This window comes from Penaeus japonicus, unplaced genomic scaffold (genome assembly GCF_977035675.1).
Source record: "Penaeus japonicus unplaced genomic scaffold, GWHDUDI00000001_assembly GWHDUDI00000007, whole genome shotgun sequence".
NCBI lineage: Eukaryota > Metazoa > Arthropoda > Malacostraca > Decapoda > Penaeidae > Penaeus > Penaeus japonicus.
In genome coordinates this window covers 36,147,350-36,162,061 of record NW_028234409.1, presented here as the reverse complement: position 1 = coordinate 36,162,061, position 14,712 = coordinate 36,147,350, and the positions used below count along the sequence as shown (strand labels likewise).

Sequence of the window (14,712 nt, the reverse complement as noted above, 5' to 3'; positions counted from 1 at the left end):
ACGTTTACAACAGGTTTTGCTGGCTTGCTTAAATTGGAGTTCATTCCTTATAGTATGGAAAGTGGATGCAAGTATTTTGTTGCAAGTCACGTGGCTAATTCCAATGATTGCAAAACAGGGCAGGTTAGAAGGTAGTGCAAAAGAGGCTATGAAACTGGAGAATTGCAGTGTTGGCAGTCTTTGATATTTCTCTCTTATTCCCCAGTAACATCTATATCCTAGTCTTAATATATGTATCATTACTGCTTCATTCCTTAGTTCTTTTTTAAATAAGTGGTCTTTTATGGTCACTTCCTTTTACCATTTTACTGAAGAAGAGCTTATTACTGTGTATTTCATGTGTTCTATTCTAAATTGAAGCCCTACTGTTTCTATGAACATTGGTCTTAATTTGACTTGTAGTTGGGTGAATGGAAACATATATAATGGCAGTATTAATGGAACTATGGATCCATTTAAGGTTGACTGAGCGTCTATTTAGATTGTAGTCGTAGAAGGCCTTATGTCTATGATGAAATATATGTTATCAACTGTTTCCTAGAACCTGTATGGTAGAAAGGGAGTCAACATGTTACGATTTTTATTAAATCTTTCTTGAGAACGTGTGAGAGAACTTTTTTTTTTTTTTTTTTTTTTTTTTTTTTTTTTTTTTTTTTTGAGGGGGGGGGGGTCTATGCCTATTATCACATGGGCAGTTCCACAAGTTTTGGTGGCTTAAAAGACTGCTGCATGCCAGTCTGAGGTTGTTTCTTACTAATATCCTTTGTTCGAAAATGAATGGTTATGGGTAGATAATAGCCTTTGACATGTATAATGAAACTAGCTTATTCTTATGACTCTCACTGCCTCATTTTGTATTTTTTTTTTTATGATGTAATTCGTGAAGAGAAGATGCAGTCAAATCAATGATGGACCGTATAGCTTGACTGTAGAAAGTTCTCAAGATAAACCTGCTCCGATTTTGATAAAGTTTATTTGTGGAGTCATTTCGAATAATAATTGTAATATCCGAGAAAATGATTCTGTTACATCCATTTTCACCGTAAATTTCCGATAAAAAAATATATATGTGCTTGTAACGAATGAAGGCGATTTTCCGATCTTTCTACAAACAGGTTATAACAAATAAAAACACCAGAAAATGTAATTAAGCTCATTATTTAATAATTATTACCGTAACAAATATATAAATATCTCTAACTTACTTAATGTGTCGGGCGTGTCCTTAGTAAGGGAAAGAAGAACGTAAGAAGTTATATGAGGTAATATTTTAGGATTGGGAATATGTTTCGATTGTTCTATTATTCTGTATCTTTTTCATTCATCGTTTATTTTGTCTTTCTGTAAATTTCTCTTTCCGCACATTTTTTTTTTTTATCGTTTATTTTGTTTTCCTTCTTTCTCTTATCTTTACTGTTTCTGTCTTTCTCATTCTGTCCGTCTCTCCTAACCTTTTCCCATTCTCATTTATTTTTGTTTTTCTTTGTCTTGTATTTTATCCTTCTCTCTCTCACATCCTATATTCTTATATTCTTATCTTTTACCCCTTTTATCCTGTTTCTCTCTGTCTCTCCTACACTTCCCATATTTTCTCCCTTCCTTTTCTCACTCCCCTTTTCTCATCTCTTTTGCCCTTTTTTACCTTCCCCTTCGGCCTCACTTTTAACCATTTCTTTCCCGTGATTCCTCCATCTCCACCTCCCTTCCCTTCCCTCCCGCCCTCTCCTCTCCCTCCTTTCTTTCTCTCTCTGTCTCTATCTATCTATCTATATCTATATCTCTCTTCTCTCTCTCTCTTCTTTCTCTCCTCGCTTCTCTCTTCTCTCTTCTCTCTTCTCTCTTCTTTCTTCTCTCTTCTCTCTTCTCTCTTCTCTCTTCTCTCTTCTCTCTCTCTCTCTTCTCTCTCTCTCTCTCTCTCTCTCTCTCTCTCTCTCTCTCTCTCTCTCTCTATCTCTATCTCTCCCTCCCCCTCTCCCTCTCCCTCCCCTTCCCCCCCCTCTCCTCCTCTCCCCCTCCCCCTCTCACCCCGACCCCGACTCGTCCTCCTCATCAGCCGACGACGACCCCTCCCCCTCCCCCTTCCCCCTCCCCCTCTCACCCCGACGCCCCCGACTCGTCCTCCTCATCAGCCGACGACGCCCCCTCCCCCCCCCTCACCCTCTCCCTCTCACCCCGACGCCCCCTCTCCCTCCCCCCCTCCTCCTCCCCCTCCCCTTCCCCCTCCCCCTCTCCCCCTCTCCTCCTCTCCCCCTCCCCCTCTCACCCCGACGACCCCGACTCGTCCTCCTCATCAGCCGACGACGCCCCCTCCCCCTCACCCTCACCCTCACCCCGACGCCCCCGACTCGTCCTCCTCATCAGCCGACGACGCCCCTTGGCTGCCGAGGTTGAGGGCGAACCTCGGGTCAACCTCGAGCTGACTGGCGAGGCTGTCGTATCTCTCGGAAGCCTCGTGTTTCCAGGCGGCCAGCTGAGCGCGGAGGCGGCGGTGGGAAGCCTCGGCGGCGGCGGTGCGGCTGGTGAGTGCGGCACGCTCGTCGGCGCTCAGTCGCTTGCGGCGCCCGGCCTCGTCTCGGCACTCGAGCACAGCGGCGCGAGCCTGCGGATGGGAACGCGAGGATCCGGGAAGAAAAGAACGCTAAGGTTAAGGACGATCATTATTCTTATGACTAATTGAGATTAATTAAGACGATCATTAAGGCGATGATCCGGGAAGAAAAGAACGCTAAGGTTAAGGACGATCATTATTCTTATGACTAATTAAGATTAATTAAGACGATCGTTAAGGCGATGATCCGGGAAGAACGTTAAGGTTAAGGACGATCGTTGAACTATAAGATCAATTAAGATGATTATTAAACTAACTGATGACTTATTTGATTTCAACATCGATACGAATATCTGATGAGAACATTAAGTAATGTGACAGAAAAGTCTTAGAAAAGAAAAGAAAAGAAAAATGTCAGAAAAGAACAGAAAAGAAAAGAAAGAAAAGAAAAGACAGAAACGAAAAAAGAAAAAAAAATTACAGAATAGAAAAGAAAAGAAAAAATGACAGAAAAGAAAATAAGACAAACGAAAAAAGAAAAGAAAAGAAAAAGAAGAGAAAAAAATACAAAAGAAAAGAAACGAAAAGAAAAAGAAAATCAAAGACGTCACCTGGTCAAGCCGATCCTGCAGGAGGTTGGCTCGAAGGGCGAGTCTCTCTCGGAGGTCCTGGAGACACCTCTCCCGCACCGTCTCGGGCCCGCCTGTCTCCGCGTCCGACTGCAGACGGAGGGAAAAGGGGTCAGGGGTCAGGGGTCACGAGGGGAGGAAGTGATGATCAAGATGATGAAAAGATGATTAATAATAATGAAAAAATAAATAAAAAACGAATGATATTGAGCTGTGGGGTCAGGAGGGGAGGAAGTGAAGTTAGAATGATGAACATATTATTAATAATAATGAAAAGGAAATGAAAATAAACGAATGATATTGAGCTGTGGGTCAGGAAGGGAGGAAGTGAGGTCAACATGATCAAAATTATGTAAAGGTTATTAATAATAATGAAAAAAAATAAATAAACGAATGATTTTGAGCCGTGGAGTCTGGAGGGAAGGAAGTGAAGGTTATTAATAATAATGAAAAAAAAAATAAAAATAAACGATTGATAATAAGCCGTGGGGTCAGGAGGGGAGGAAGTGAGGTTAGCATAATCAAGATGATGAAAAGATATGATAATAATAAGAAAAAATCCATAAAAAACGAATGATATTGAGCCGTGGGGTCAGGAGGGGAGGAAGTGATGAAAAGATATGATTATAATAAGAAAAAATAAATAAAAAACGAATAATATTGAGCTGTGGGGTCAGGAGGGGAGGAAGTGAGGTTAGCATGATCAAGGTAATGAAAATATTATTAATAATAATGAAAAAGAAAGGAAAATAAAAGAATTATATTAATAATAATGAAAAAAAACGAATGATATTGAGCTGTGGGGTCAAGAGGGGAGGAAGTGAAGTTAGCATGATCAAGATGACAAAAAGATTATTAATAATAACGAAAAAAAAAATAAAAATAAACTAATATTATTGAGTCGTGATCCAAAACTATATAAAGTCAGTAGCACTTGATACTAACCGTTAGTAGAGGTGTATACGGGGCGATGGTGTCTACTTTGCCTTCCCTCTCTTCCCGTTTCTTCCTCAGTGTCTCTTCGCGGTGCGCTTCGTCGTATTGTCTCTGCGGAGATACGAAGTCTTATGCAACGACTGTCAAACCTCCTGTGTATGATTTATATATATATATATATATATATATATATATATATATATATATATATATATATGTGTGTGTGTGTGTGTGTGTGTGTGTGTGTGTGTGTGTGTGTGTGTGTGTGTGCGTGTGCGTGTGCGTGTGCGTGTGCGTGTGCGTGTGCGTGTGCGTGTGCGTGTGCGTGTGCGTGTGCGTGTGCGTGTGCGTGCGCGTGTGGGTGTGTGTGTGAATATGGGCGAGATCAGATCAGACCGTCCCCTCTCCCCCTCCCCCTCCCCTTCCCCCCTCCCCCGGGCACCTGTCGAAAGATGAACTGGACGGTCTCATTCCGATGGATGTCGAAGATGTGCGTCACGAGAGCTGGGTCCTCCTCTTCCCGGACTCTTGCCTCTCGCACCTGCGCCGTCTCCTCTACGCCCCTGCGCACCTCCTCCTGCGACACGGCCTCCGCCTCCATCTCCGCCCGCAACACCGCCCACAGCTGGGGCATGGGCGGATCTTCGACGGTTGGATCAGGCTGGGGAGGGGCGAGGGACAGGGATGATGTTTATATTACGTTCTTTTGAGGTTTTCTTTTAGAGATTGATTTATGTTTTTCTAAAGTTCAAAGGCTGATAGATCTTCTATTTTTTTTAAATTAATATTGTATTTGTAACTTATCTAACTTATATATCTTATTTAATGTTCTTCTCAAGTGCAAAGGCTGATAGATCTTCATTTTTTTTAATCAGTATTGTATTTGTAACTTATCTAACTTATATATCATATTTAATATTCTTCTCAAGTCCAAAGGCTGATATATCTTCAATTTTTAAAATCCGTATTGTATTTGTAACTTATTTAACTTGTATATCTTATTTATGACGAAATAGATTGGTTTCCTGCATCATCCTCGCGGAATCGGAATATTGAGGAATCAACCGATAATTAATCTGTTCTTGATTTTGTCTCAGTTGTCTTCACTTACACTTGTAAAGAGCGTTTACACCAGCCGACATTTTTAAAAGTTCGATTGACAGAGATAGAGATAGAGAAAAACAAGAAAAATAGACATTGAGAGAGAGAGAAAGAGGAGAGAGAGCGAGAGAGTGAGAGAGACAGAGAGACAGAGAAAGAGGGACAAAAAATAAGACTGAAAGGTAAACAAAAACAGAAGATTCTTCCCCTTTCCCTTCCCTACCCTCCCCCCCTCCCCACCTCAAAACCCACATACCCTCCCTCCCTATCCCCACCCCATTCCCTCCCATCCCCTCCTCCCCTCCCTATATCAAAACCTACATAGCCCCCCACCCACCCACTCCGAAACCCACCCCTCCACCCCACCTGGAAACCCACTCACCTACCCACTCCGAAAACCCACCCCTAAACACCCACCCCTAAACACCCACCCCTCCACCCCACCCCAAAACCCCACCCCTAAACACCCACCCCTAAACACCCACCCCTCCACCCCACCCCAAAAACCCACCCACCCCAAAACCCCACCCCTCTACACCACCCCACCCCTCCACCCCACCTGGAAACCCCCCTACCCCAAACCCCACCCCACCCCTCCACCCACCCCAAAACCCCACCCACCTGGAAACCATGCGTCATATCCTGCGAGAGCGTGGCCGACCGACCGTTCGACGTCGGCGGCTTGACGAAGGACCTGGTCGGCTGTAGGAGGCGATGGTGCCCGTAGTGGTAGACAAGAAGAATCCTGCCCTCCGCCACCAGAAACACGCGGCGCTGCACGGCCTCGTGGGGCGCCGTGCCCTCCGGCCGCGCGAACTCCTCCTCAATCCTCTGCGGGTGGGGAAGGAAGGGGGGTAAGTGGGGGGGTAAGGGGTACTGTTGGTACTTTTGGTATTTGTTATCACTGTTGTGGAACTGTTGCTGTTGAGAATAACTATGATCGTTGTTATGATTGTTATCATTATCGGTACGAGTAATAAATGATGATATTATTAGTGATGGTGGTAATATTAATGATGATTATAAAATAGTAGGTATAATGATGTTGACCACAACGACAGTAATAATAGTAATAAGAATGATACTAGAATAGTGATAAAAACAATGATAATTGTTATTGATATCATCCTATTCATTATTATGAGTATTTCATGATGATGATATGAATATTAATATTACAATTATCATCATTATTAATATCATAAATATTGTTATTACTATTATCATTATTATCACTATTACTGTTATGAATATAACCATACTTATCATCATTATTGTCATTACTATCACCATTATTAACATTATCATCATTATCACCATTATAACATTATCATTATCGTTACCATCATCTTAATCATCGTTATCACTAACATCCTTATCATCATTATTACTCTCGCTGCCTTTCTACCCTCTCCTCCATCCATCCCTTCTTCATTATTCCTTCACCCACCACCGGCTTAGGGCGGCTCACCTGTATTGCCCTGCTGGGCGCGGCGCCAGAGTCTGTCGTGGGCGTGAAGGTGACGGTGCGAGCCAACAGCAGGTCTGGGCGTTTGTCGAATTCTTCCCTCCAGACTCCGCCCCCGATTATACGGCTCCTAGTGGGCGTGGATTGGTGGGGGGGGGGGTGAAATGGGGATGGAAGAAGGTGGGGGGGGGAATGAGATGACAAGAGGAGAAATTTGACTATAGTAAGAAATAAATAAAAAATGGCGTGGATCATATTGCGTTGTATTTTTTTTAATGTCACTTTGTTCTGTATTGTTCGTCCTATCAAGGTATCGTCTAAACCTATCCATTACCTTCATTTGTAGTTATTATCCTATCTATACAGGAATTATCAGAAATCTAGACATCCTAATTCAGCATTTGCTAACCCATCCATCATTTTGCCGATAAAACAATAATAAAAAAGAATATTCTTATCACCAACGGCACAACCCAACATTAGTGGCACTCGGACCTTCCAATGGTGCCATTTCGGGGTATCTCAGATGTAAGGTGACATAAGGCCTATGGCTGCCGTTCTCATCAAATGTCTTTTAGCCCTTTCGGTAAATCGGGAATTTATTAAAGGTCGATGCTACATCAAGACTTTCGGTACTATGCGGTGAACCCCTCTCCCCCTCCTCTCCCCCTCCCCTCCCCCTGGTGACCCAAGACACGTACTTCTACTGCATAATGGTCAGTTAATTTTTGTTTTTTTTTATTGCTACCAATGCTTACTCCAGGACTGACCGACGCCCCCTCCCTCCCTCCTTCCCTCCTTCCCTCCCTCCCTCCTTCCCTCTCCCCCTCCCTCCCCCCTCCCCCAACCCCCCTCCTCTCCTCCCACCCTCCCCATACCTCAAGGCGTCGACGCGGAACTTTGAATGGAACGCGAAGACCTCCTCCTCCCCGTGGCCATCCAGTCGCTCCTCCTCAGGGACTTCCCTCGAGGTCTTCGTCAAGCCGTCTAAGGAGGCTCGGGACGCGAGGACCGACGGCGACACCCAGTACTGATGACCTGCGGGTTCGGAGAAGAGATGAAGGGAGAGGAGTTCAGTATCCTAAAGACCGGGTTACACGACTCAGATTCAGCTGAGGTCCCTAGGTTGGTTTCAATCTGTTTCTAATGAGGTTATAATTGCTTTTATGATATTTCAACACGTTATCAATTATCATTGCCCTCGAAAAAAATGGTAGTATTTGTTCAAAGAACATTCTAGGACTGGCTGCTATTGTTCTCCAGGTCGTAAATCACTATCGGGATAAGACTAGTGGAACCTGGGTTCTGTCTCTTCACCCTCCCTCCCTCCCTCCCTCCTTCCCTTCCTTTCTCTTCTCCCCGCTCCTCCCTCTTTCTTTCCTTCCCTCCTTCCCTCCCTTCCTTTTTCTTCTCCTTCCCTCCTTCCCTTTTCTCTTCTCCCTCCCTCCTTCCCTTTTCTCTTCTCCATCCCTCCCTCCTCTCTCCCTCCTTTTCTCTTTTCCCCGCTCCTCTCTCTTTCCTTCCTTCCCTCCCTCCCTCCCTCCCTCCCTCCTTTTCTCTTCTCCCCGCTCCTCTCTCTTTCCTTCCTTCCTCCCTCCCTCCCTCCCTCCCTCCCTTTCTCTTCTCCCCGCTCTCCTCCCTCTTTCCCTCCCTCCCTCATTCCTTTCCTCCACGCCACTCCTCCCCTCCCTCATTTCTCCTTCTCCCCTTCCTTCCTCGCTCCAACTCGTCCTTCCCTCCGTCGTCCTTACGTTTAAGAGTGTCCTGACGAGTCTTGGCGAAAGTCTCGGTCACAGCCCCCGTCGCCAGGTCCGTCACGCGGCTTTCGATGCCGTCTCTCCGCTGTTCGAACTCCTCTCTCACCTCGCGTGGTTTCTCGTCTACAAAAGAAGAGAGAGAGAGAGAGAGAGAGAGAGAGAGAGAGAGAGAGAGAGAGAGAGAGAGAGAGAGAGAGAGAGAGAGAGAGAGAGAGAGAGATAGAGACAGAGAGAGAGAGGGAAGAAAAAAACAAACTTAGATGATTGGAATAATGTGTAGAAGAGAAAGAAAAAACATGAGTTCGATGCCAAGGTAAAGATTTTTCAATCTAGAATCTATGAAAAAAAAAAAAAACATGTTTGATGCCAAGATAAAGACTTTTCCATCCAGAATCAGTGACGCAACGTATGTGAACGAACAAACAACAACAACAACAACAAGAAGTAAACGTTCTTAGGCAAGCCACGCCCGCCCACCAATACCAACCATCTTGGGAAAAGAGCGTCAGTACCAGGGTAGCGCCCCTCGGGTGGGAAAAAGGGGAATACCTCCTTACCACCGCCCCTTGGTATCGCTCCTCCCTCCAGCCGCCCGGAAACCTCTGTCGCAAAGCTGGGGGGAGTTGAGGTTGTATTTTTGGTGATTGGTATTTACTTTGATTTTGTTTTTGGTTTTTATTGATGTCATCATTGCAGGAGTGGTAGTGGGTATGATCTTAGGAAATCTTATTACTGTTACTAGTGGTGCTATTAGTCTTGCCTAGTATCTGCTACTAATCTTTGCGGATACTAGTTTGAATGTGTGTAAATTTATATTACTTGTGACATTTATATACATTACATGAATAAATGTAAAATACAAAATGTCAGAAACACACACACATATATATAACATATATATATGCTTAAGCGCCTATATCCGTAAATATATATCGCATCTTACTTACTCTAATCATATGAAGTAAATCCAAAAGACTGCTTTTCACGTTTCAACTATACTGTTTTACATATCAGAAGCAATTTCAACGCAATACTGACATCCTTAATTAAAACAATACAACCGAAAGATGCAACACGGAACACAAAGAGACAAAAAAAAAACGCAAACGAAGAGAAACCGGAAACGGGACCCACCTTCCTCCGAAATACAGACGGGTTTCGCCCAGCTCTTCGGGACGCGCACTTCGTCAGCAGATCGAGGTCCCGAGGAGGATGCTCTTCTCTTGCCCACCTTCCCTCCACTCCCTTCTCTCGTGGGTTCTTCTCCCCCTGAGTGCGCGGGAGGCTGAGGAGGGTGCTGGTCCCCGGAGGACGTCTGCGCAGCTTCGTTGACGCGGCGGTCGGGAGATGAGGGGGGGGCTGTGAGTCGCGGGGGAGGGTCGCCTTTCGCTCTGGACGTCCGGCGATCTTCGATCAGCGGGAACCACAGCGACCGGTCCGATAGGTCGAACTAATTGGAGGGAGAGGGAGGGAGGGAGAGGGAGGGAGGGAGAGAGAGGGAGGGAGGGAGAGAGAGGGGGGGAGGGAGAGAGAGGGAGGGAGGGAGGGAGGGAGGGGGAGGGAGAGAGGGAGAGAGAGAGAGAGAGAGAGAGAGAGAGAGAGAGAGAGAGAGAGAGAGAGAGAGATAAAGAAAAAGAGAGAGAGAGAGAGCGGGAGAGAAGAACGGAGATTTACGAACTTGCCGGCATTTCGTTCGATTTATCGTCCTTAAGTTGAGCCTTATACTCACAATACAAAGTCTACCGTCGCATGGCAATGTATCTCAACTGCTCCGAGACCCTCGAGATACAGTCGTGCAACACTCCTGAGACGGCGACATATTCTATGGAGTGTCCAGCACCGCGACTGTAGGCAACTGTCTCCCCCACTATGGAAATCTTGCCTTAACATTCGCACGGCTGTCGAGCGATCATCTTGAGATAATTGCGCAACAGTCCAGCGATACTAATGCGACGTTTGTTGAAATATTTAAGCAAAAATATATGAGCCACAGACTGCGTCCAGTGACTACGGAGAGGCAGTCGCTCGAATTTTTCTAACCCAGTCCAGAGACTATGTTGTGTGACTGATAATTTACTTTTAATTCGGTGTTTCCACACACCAAGGTACAAAGTCGCACAACAAGGTATAAACAAAACACTCTTTAAATAAACAAAAGCATGCTTAATTAAGAACAGACTTTAAATTGATATCACAAAACCAAAACCAAAGTTATTTCAATATCAGGAACTAAATATTCATAAAAAAAAACCTTCCTCCAACTCACCATATCAGAAGACACAGGAGAATCGTACCGCACGGCCGCCCAATAGTTAGTGTGGTCAAAGACACCGTGTACCTGGCGATAAGGAGGATTCTGGGCGGGGCTTAACGGTATCACTTGCCCATTGGTTGGCTCGACCACAGTGGGCGTGGTCACTTCGCGGTTCGGAGGAAGGACTAACACCCAGAAGTGGAGGTGAGAAGTGGAGTCCTTCGGGGAACCGCCTCCTTCGGCCTGGCAAAGAAGGATCTCTGAACACAAGGGGAGAGTGTTAAGAAAAAAAAGAATTGATAAAATTGCCTCGTTTGGAAGAAAATCATTTCGTTGAGGTTGTAATGGTGGAGGGGGTGGGGGGCGCAGGATAAGGGGTACATGCATATCTATATCTATCGATCTATCTATCTATCTATCTATATATATATATATATATATATATACATATAAAGTATATATATGTTTGTGTGTATGTGTGGTGTGTATGTGTGTGTGTGTGTGTGTGTGTGTGTGTGTGTGTGTGTGTGTGTGTGTGTGTGTGTGTGTGTGTGTGTGTGTGTGTGTGTATGTGTGTGTGTGCGTGTGGGTGTATGTGCGTGTGCGTGCGTGCATTCATACGTGTACGCGCGTGTGTGTGTGCGACTACGCGACACGCGTGTGCGTGCATACATGCATACGCATTTGTTCGTGCCATCCCACAAAGGCAAACACTTCCCCTCTCCCCTCGTGCTCCCACACGAGGGGAGGAGAGGGAAAACCGCCATTTCCACTGACCTCCTCCACTTGAACCTCCTCCTTGGCCGCTTCCTCCTCCTCCGCCCGGCGCCTCCTCCTTTCGCGTTCCTCCATGATGGCCACGTAGCGACTGCGGAGGTCGGGAGGAGGTCGCACCGTGTACTTGGACGCCCGCGCGCCCTCCTCGGCCTCCGCCCTCTGACGGAGGAAGGGTTGGACGAATGAGAAACGAGAGATGAGGAGGAGGAGAGAGAACTGAAAAAAGGAGGAACGACGAAGCAGAGAGGAGAGAGTAAATGTGATAAAATGAGGAGGAGGAGGAGGATGAATACGGAAAGAAGGAGATTGAGGGAGAATAGAACAAGAGGAGAGGGAGAATGTAAAAAAAAAAGAGAATTCGGAAGAGAAAAATGAAAAGATAAATGGAAAGGAGGATTGAGAAGAGAAATAAAAGGAGGAAGAAGAATCGAAAAAAAGGCTGAAGAACAAGAAGAAAACAAGAGAGAGATATAGAACTGAAAACAATAAGGAGGGGAGAATAGAAATAAAACCAAAAGTAAGAAAGGGAAAAGAGAGAAAAGACGAAGAGAAGGAGGAGGAGAGGCCCGTCCACACAATTGCAAAGAGGAAGATTGCAAGGAGGGAAAGTGATCATGATAAAAGATGGGAGAAGGAGAATGACCCCCCCCTCTCTCTCTCTCTCTCTCTCTCTCTCTCTCTCTCTCTCTCTCTCTCTCTCTCTCTCTCTCTCTCTCTCTCTCTCTCTCTCACCTTCTATATAGACAACAGACTCAGTCACAAAAGACAGACACACATAATCCTAAGAAGAACACAGGAAGAGGGAGAAGAAAAGAAATAATTATGAAAAGAGGGAAAAAAATATATATTGCGCATATATATACATATATCTCTCTATCTATATCTATCTATCTGATGATGATGATAGTGATGGTGATGATGAGGATGATATTGATATTGATGATGGTGATGATGACGATGATTGTAACCCGCTTGCTGCCGCCAATTGTAAGCCACCACTGGCCGCAGTTGTTGTAGTTGTAACCTGCTCGATGCCCTGGTTGTGATCCGGTGGATGATAAACAGACAGACGTTCACGTGTCATGGTCTTTATTATGGACTCTGTTAATACACTAGGCTCCAGCCAAAGGCCGGAGGTCAGAACTGTTCGCTCTTGTCTGTCTGTCTGTCTGTCTGACCTGATCTGACTTGATCTGCCTTGGGTTCTTTCTGTGTCCTTCTTAAGTACGGATCCTGATTCACTTTCTGCGCCTCAGGCCTTCCTTGGCTAATACAGCTGCTAGGGAAGCTGAAGTTTCGAAGCGGAAACGAACACAGGAAACGCGTCAGGTCAAAACAGAGTGCCAGCGATATTGCATTGAATTAAGTAGAAATATATAATCAATGTCTTGGGTCACATGATGTACAATACCAGTGCCTTCGGCCGGAGCCTAGTGTATTAACAGAGTCCACAATAAAGACCATGACACATGAACGTCTGTCTGTTTATCATCCACCGGATCACAACCAGGGCATCGAGCAGGTTACAACTACAACTGCGCCCAGTGGTGGCAGCGGTGGGATACAATGAAGATGATAATAATGATAATGATGATGATGATGATGATGATGATGATGATAATGATGAAGATGATGATGATGATGATGATGATAATGATAATGATAATGATAATGATAATGATGATGATGATGATGGTTGTGATAATGCAAAATACTATTTTGTTATGACAATTCACCGTTATGTGGAGAAAATTCCTGTGCATATACAATTATAAATTATTCTACTTATTGCAATGGTTTTTAATGACCTATGGATAAAAATCAGTATTCTACAACTCTTAATTTTTCTTACGAGCAATTATTCACAAACATATGCAAACACTCACACACGCGCACACAAACACACACACACACACTCACAAGCACACACACACACTCACAAGCACACACACACACACACACAACAACAACAACAGCAAAGACATACTTCTTCCTCCTGTTGCAAATAAGGACACGGAAGCGAGGACGTGTCTGCAGCCACGAGGGACATCTCCGCTGCCCCTTGCACGACGAAGGCGCGGTAGCCAGCCCCTAGGAGTATCGACGCCATCACAAGGGCGCACTCAACGCCACTGCCCTTCTGGAGTGCCATGACGCGGGCGGGCGACTGCACCGTCTCAGGCTTCGAAGAAATGGGCGTGAGAACCGAGAGGGAAATGGTTATGGGAGTCGTATTACTATCGTGGAACCCGGGTTCTGTCTCTTCTCCCTCCCTCCCTCCCTCCCTCCCTCCCTCCCTCCCTCCCTCCTCCCTCCCTCCCTCCTCTCCTCCTCCCTCCCTCCCTCCCTCCCTCCCTCCTTTTCTCTTCTCCCCCCTCCTCCCTCTTTCTTTCCTTCCCTCCCCTCCTCCCTTTTTCTTTACTTCCCTCCCTTCCTCTTTCTTTCCTTCCTCCCTTCCTCCCTTCCTTGGTTAGACCTCCATATGGGGAGGGGGTGTAGAGATGGATTAATTATTAAGCAACTAAGTAAATCAATTATTAAGCAATTAAGTACGTGCTTAGGGCACCGAGGGAACCGACGCCATAGCTGTTGGCACCAGAGTCAGGGCACTGCGGAATCATCATAAACATGGCTTAACGGCATATCCTATGAGCAATAATGACGTCATCCTATCATCCTACAGCTAAGGTGTGTAGAAAAGGGTATAATTATAATGGCTGAAGGGGTATGGGAGGAGGGGGGGGGGGATAGAGACCCAATATTGGGGCTGCGCATAGGGCATTAACTGACCTGAATTCTATAGAAGTTGTATTAATATTTCGTCTTTAGATCTCTTTGACAATTGGACCTATAGCGAATACATAAAACACACACATACACACATACACACATACACACACACACACACACGCACACACAAACACACGCACACACACACACACAAACACACGCACACACACACACACAAACACACACACACACACACACACACACACACACACACACACACACACACACACACACACAAGAACATAACTCTACGGCAAGAAACCCCAAGAAAAACTCACCAAGGACGGAGGGACGGAGGGAGGCAGATAGGTCATGAGATCAGCCAACACCTGTGCAGCGGATTGCAACTCCAGCAACTGCGAATAAGGGACGAGGGAAGGGACCACGAAGCTCACGATGCTCTTCTGGAAGTTAATTTTCTATTAACTTTGACTTTGGGATGATATTCACTT

General features: G+C 45.4%; 1 protein-coding gene across 1 annotated transcript in view; it reads right to left on the bottom strand.

Moving 5' to 3' along the window:
- Window positions 1–2,326: 2,326 nt before the first annotated feature.
- The window catches only part of lobo (coiled-coil domain-containing protein lost boys), a 13,474-nt gene continuing 1,088 nt past the window's right edge, over window positions 2,327–14,712 (bottom strand). The window contains exons 2-15 of the mRNA XM_086538287.1: window positions 14,539–14,664; window positions 13,458–13,652; window positions 11,471–11,629; window positions 10,706–10,936; window positions 9,574–9,889; window positions 8,927–9,052; window positions 8,434–8,562; window positions 7,561–7,720; window positions 6,686–6,812; window positions 5,836–6,045; window positions 4,556–4,774; window positions 4,123–4,224; window positions 3,160–3,267; window positions 2,327–2,599 (exon numbers count right to left, since the gene is read on the bottom strand). Of these exons, the coding sequence (XP_086394413.1) occupies window positions 2,327–2,599; window positions 3,160–3,267; window positions 4,123–4,224; window positions 4,556–4,774; window positions 5,836–6,045; window positions 6,686–6,812; window positions 7,561–7,720; window positions 8,434–8,562; window positions 8,927–9,052; window positions 9,574–9,889; window positions 10,706–10,936; window positions 11,471–11,629; window positions 13,458–13,652; window positions 14,539–14,664 (2,481 nt within the window). The remainder of the gene's footprint in view (window positions 2,600–3,159; window positions 3,268–4,122; window positions 4,225–4,555; window positions 4,775–5,835; window positions 6,046–6,685; window positions 6,813–7,560; window positions 7,721–8,433; window positions 8,563–8,926; window positions 9,053–9,573; window positions 9,890–10,705; window positions 10,937–11,470; window positions 11,630–13,457; window positions 13,653–14,538; window positions 14,665–14,712) is intronic.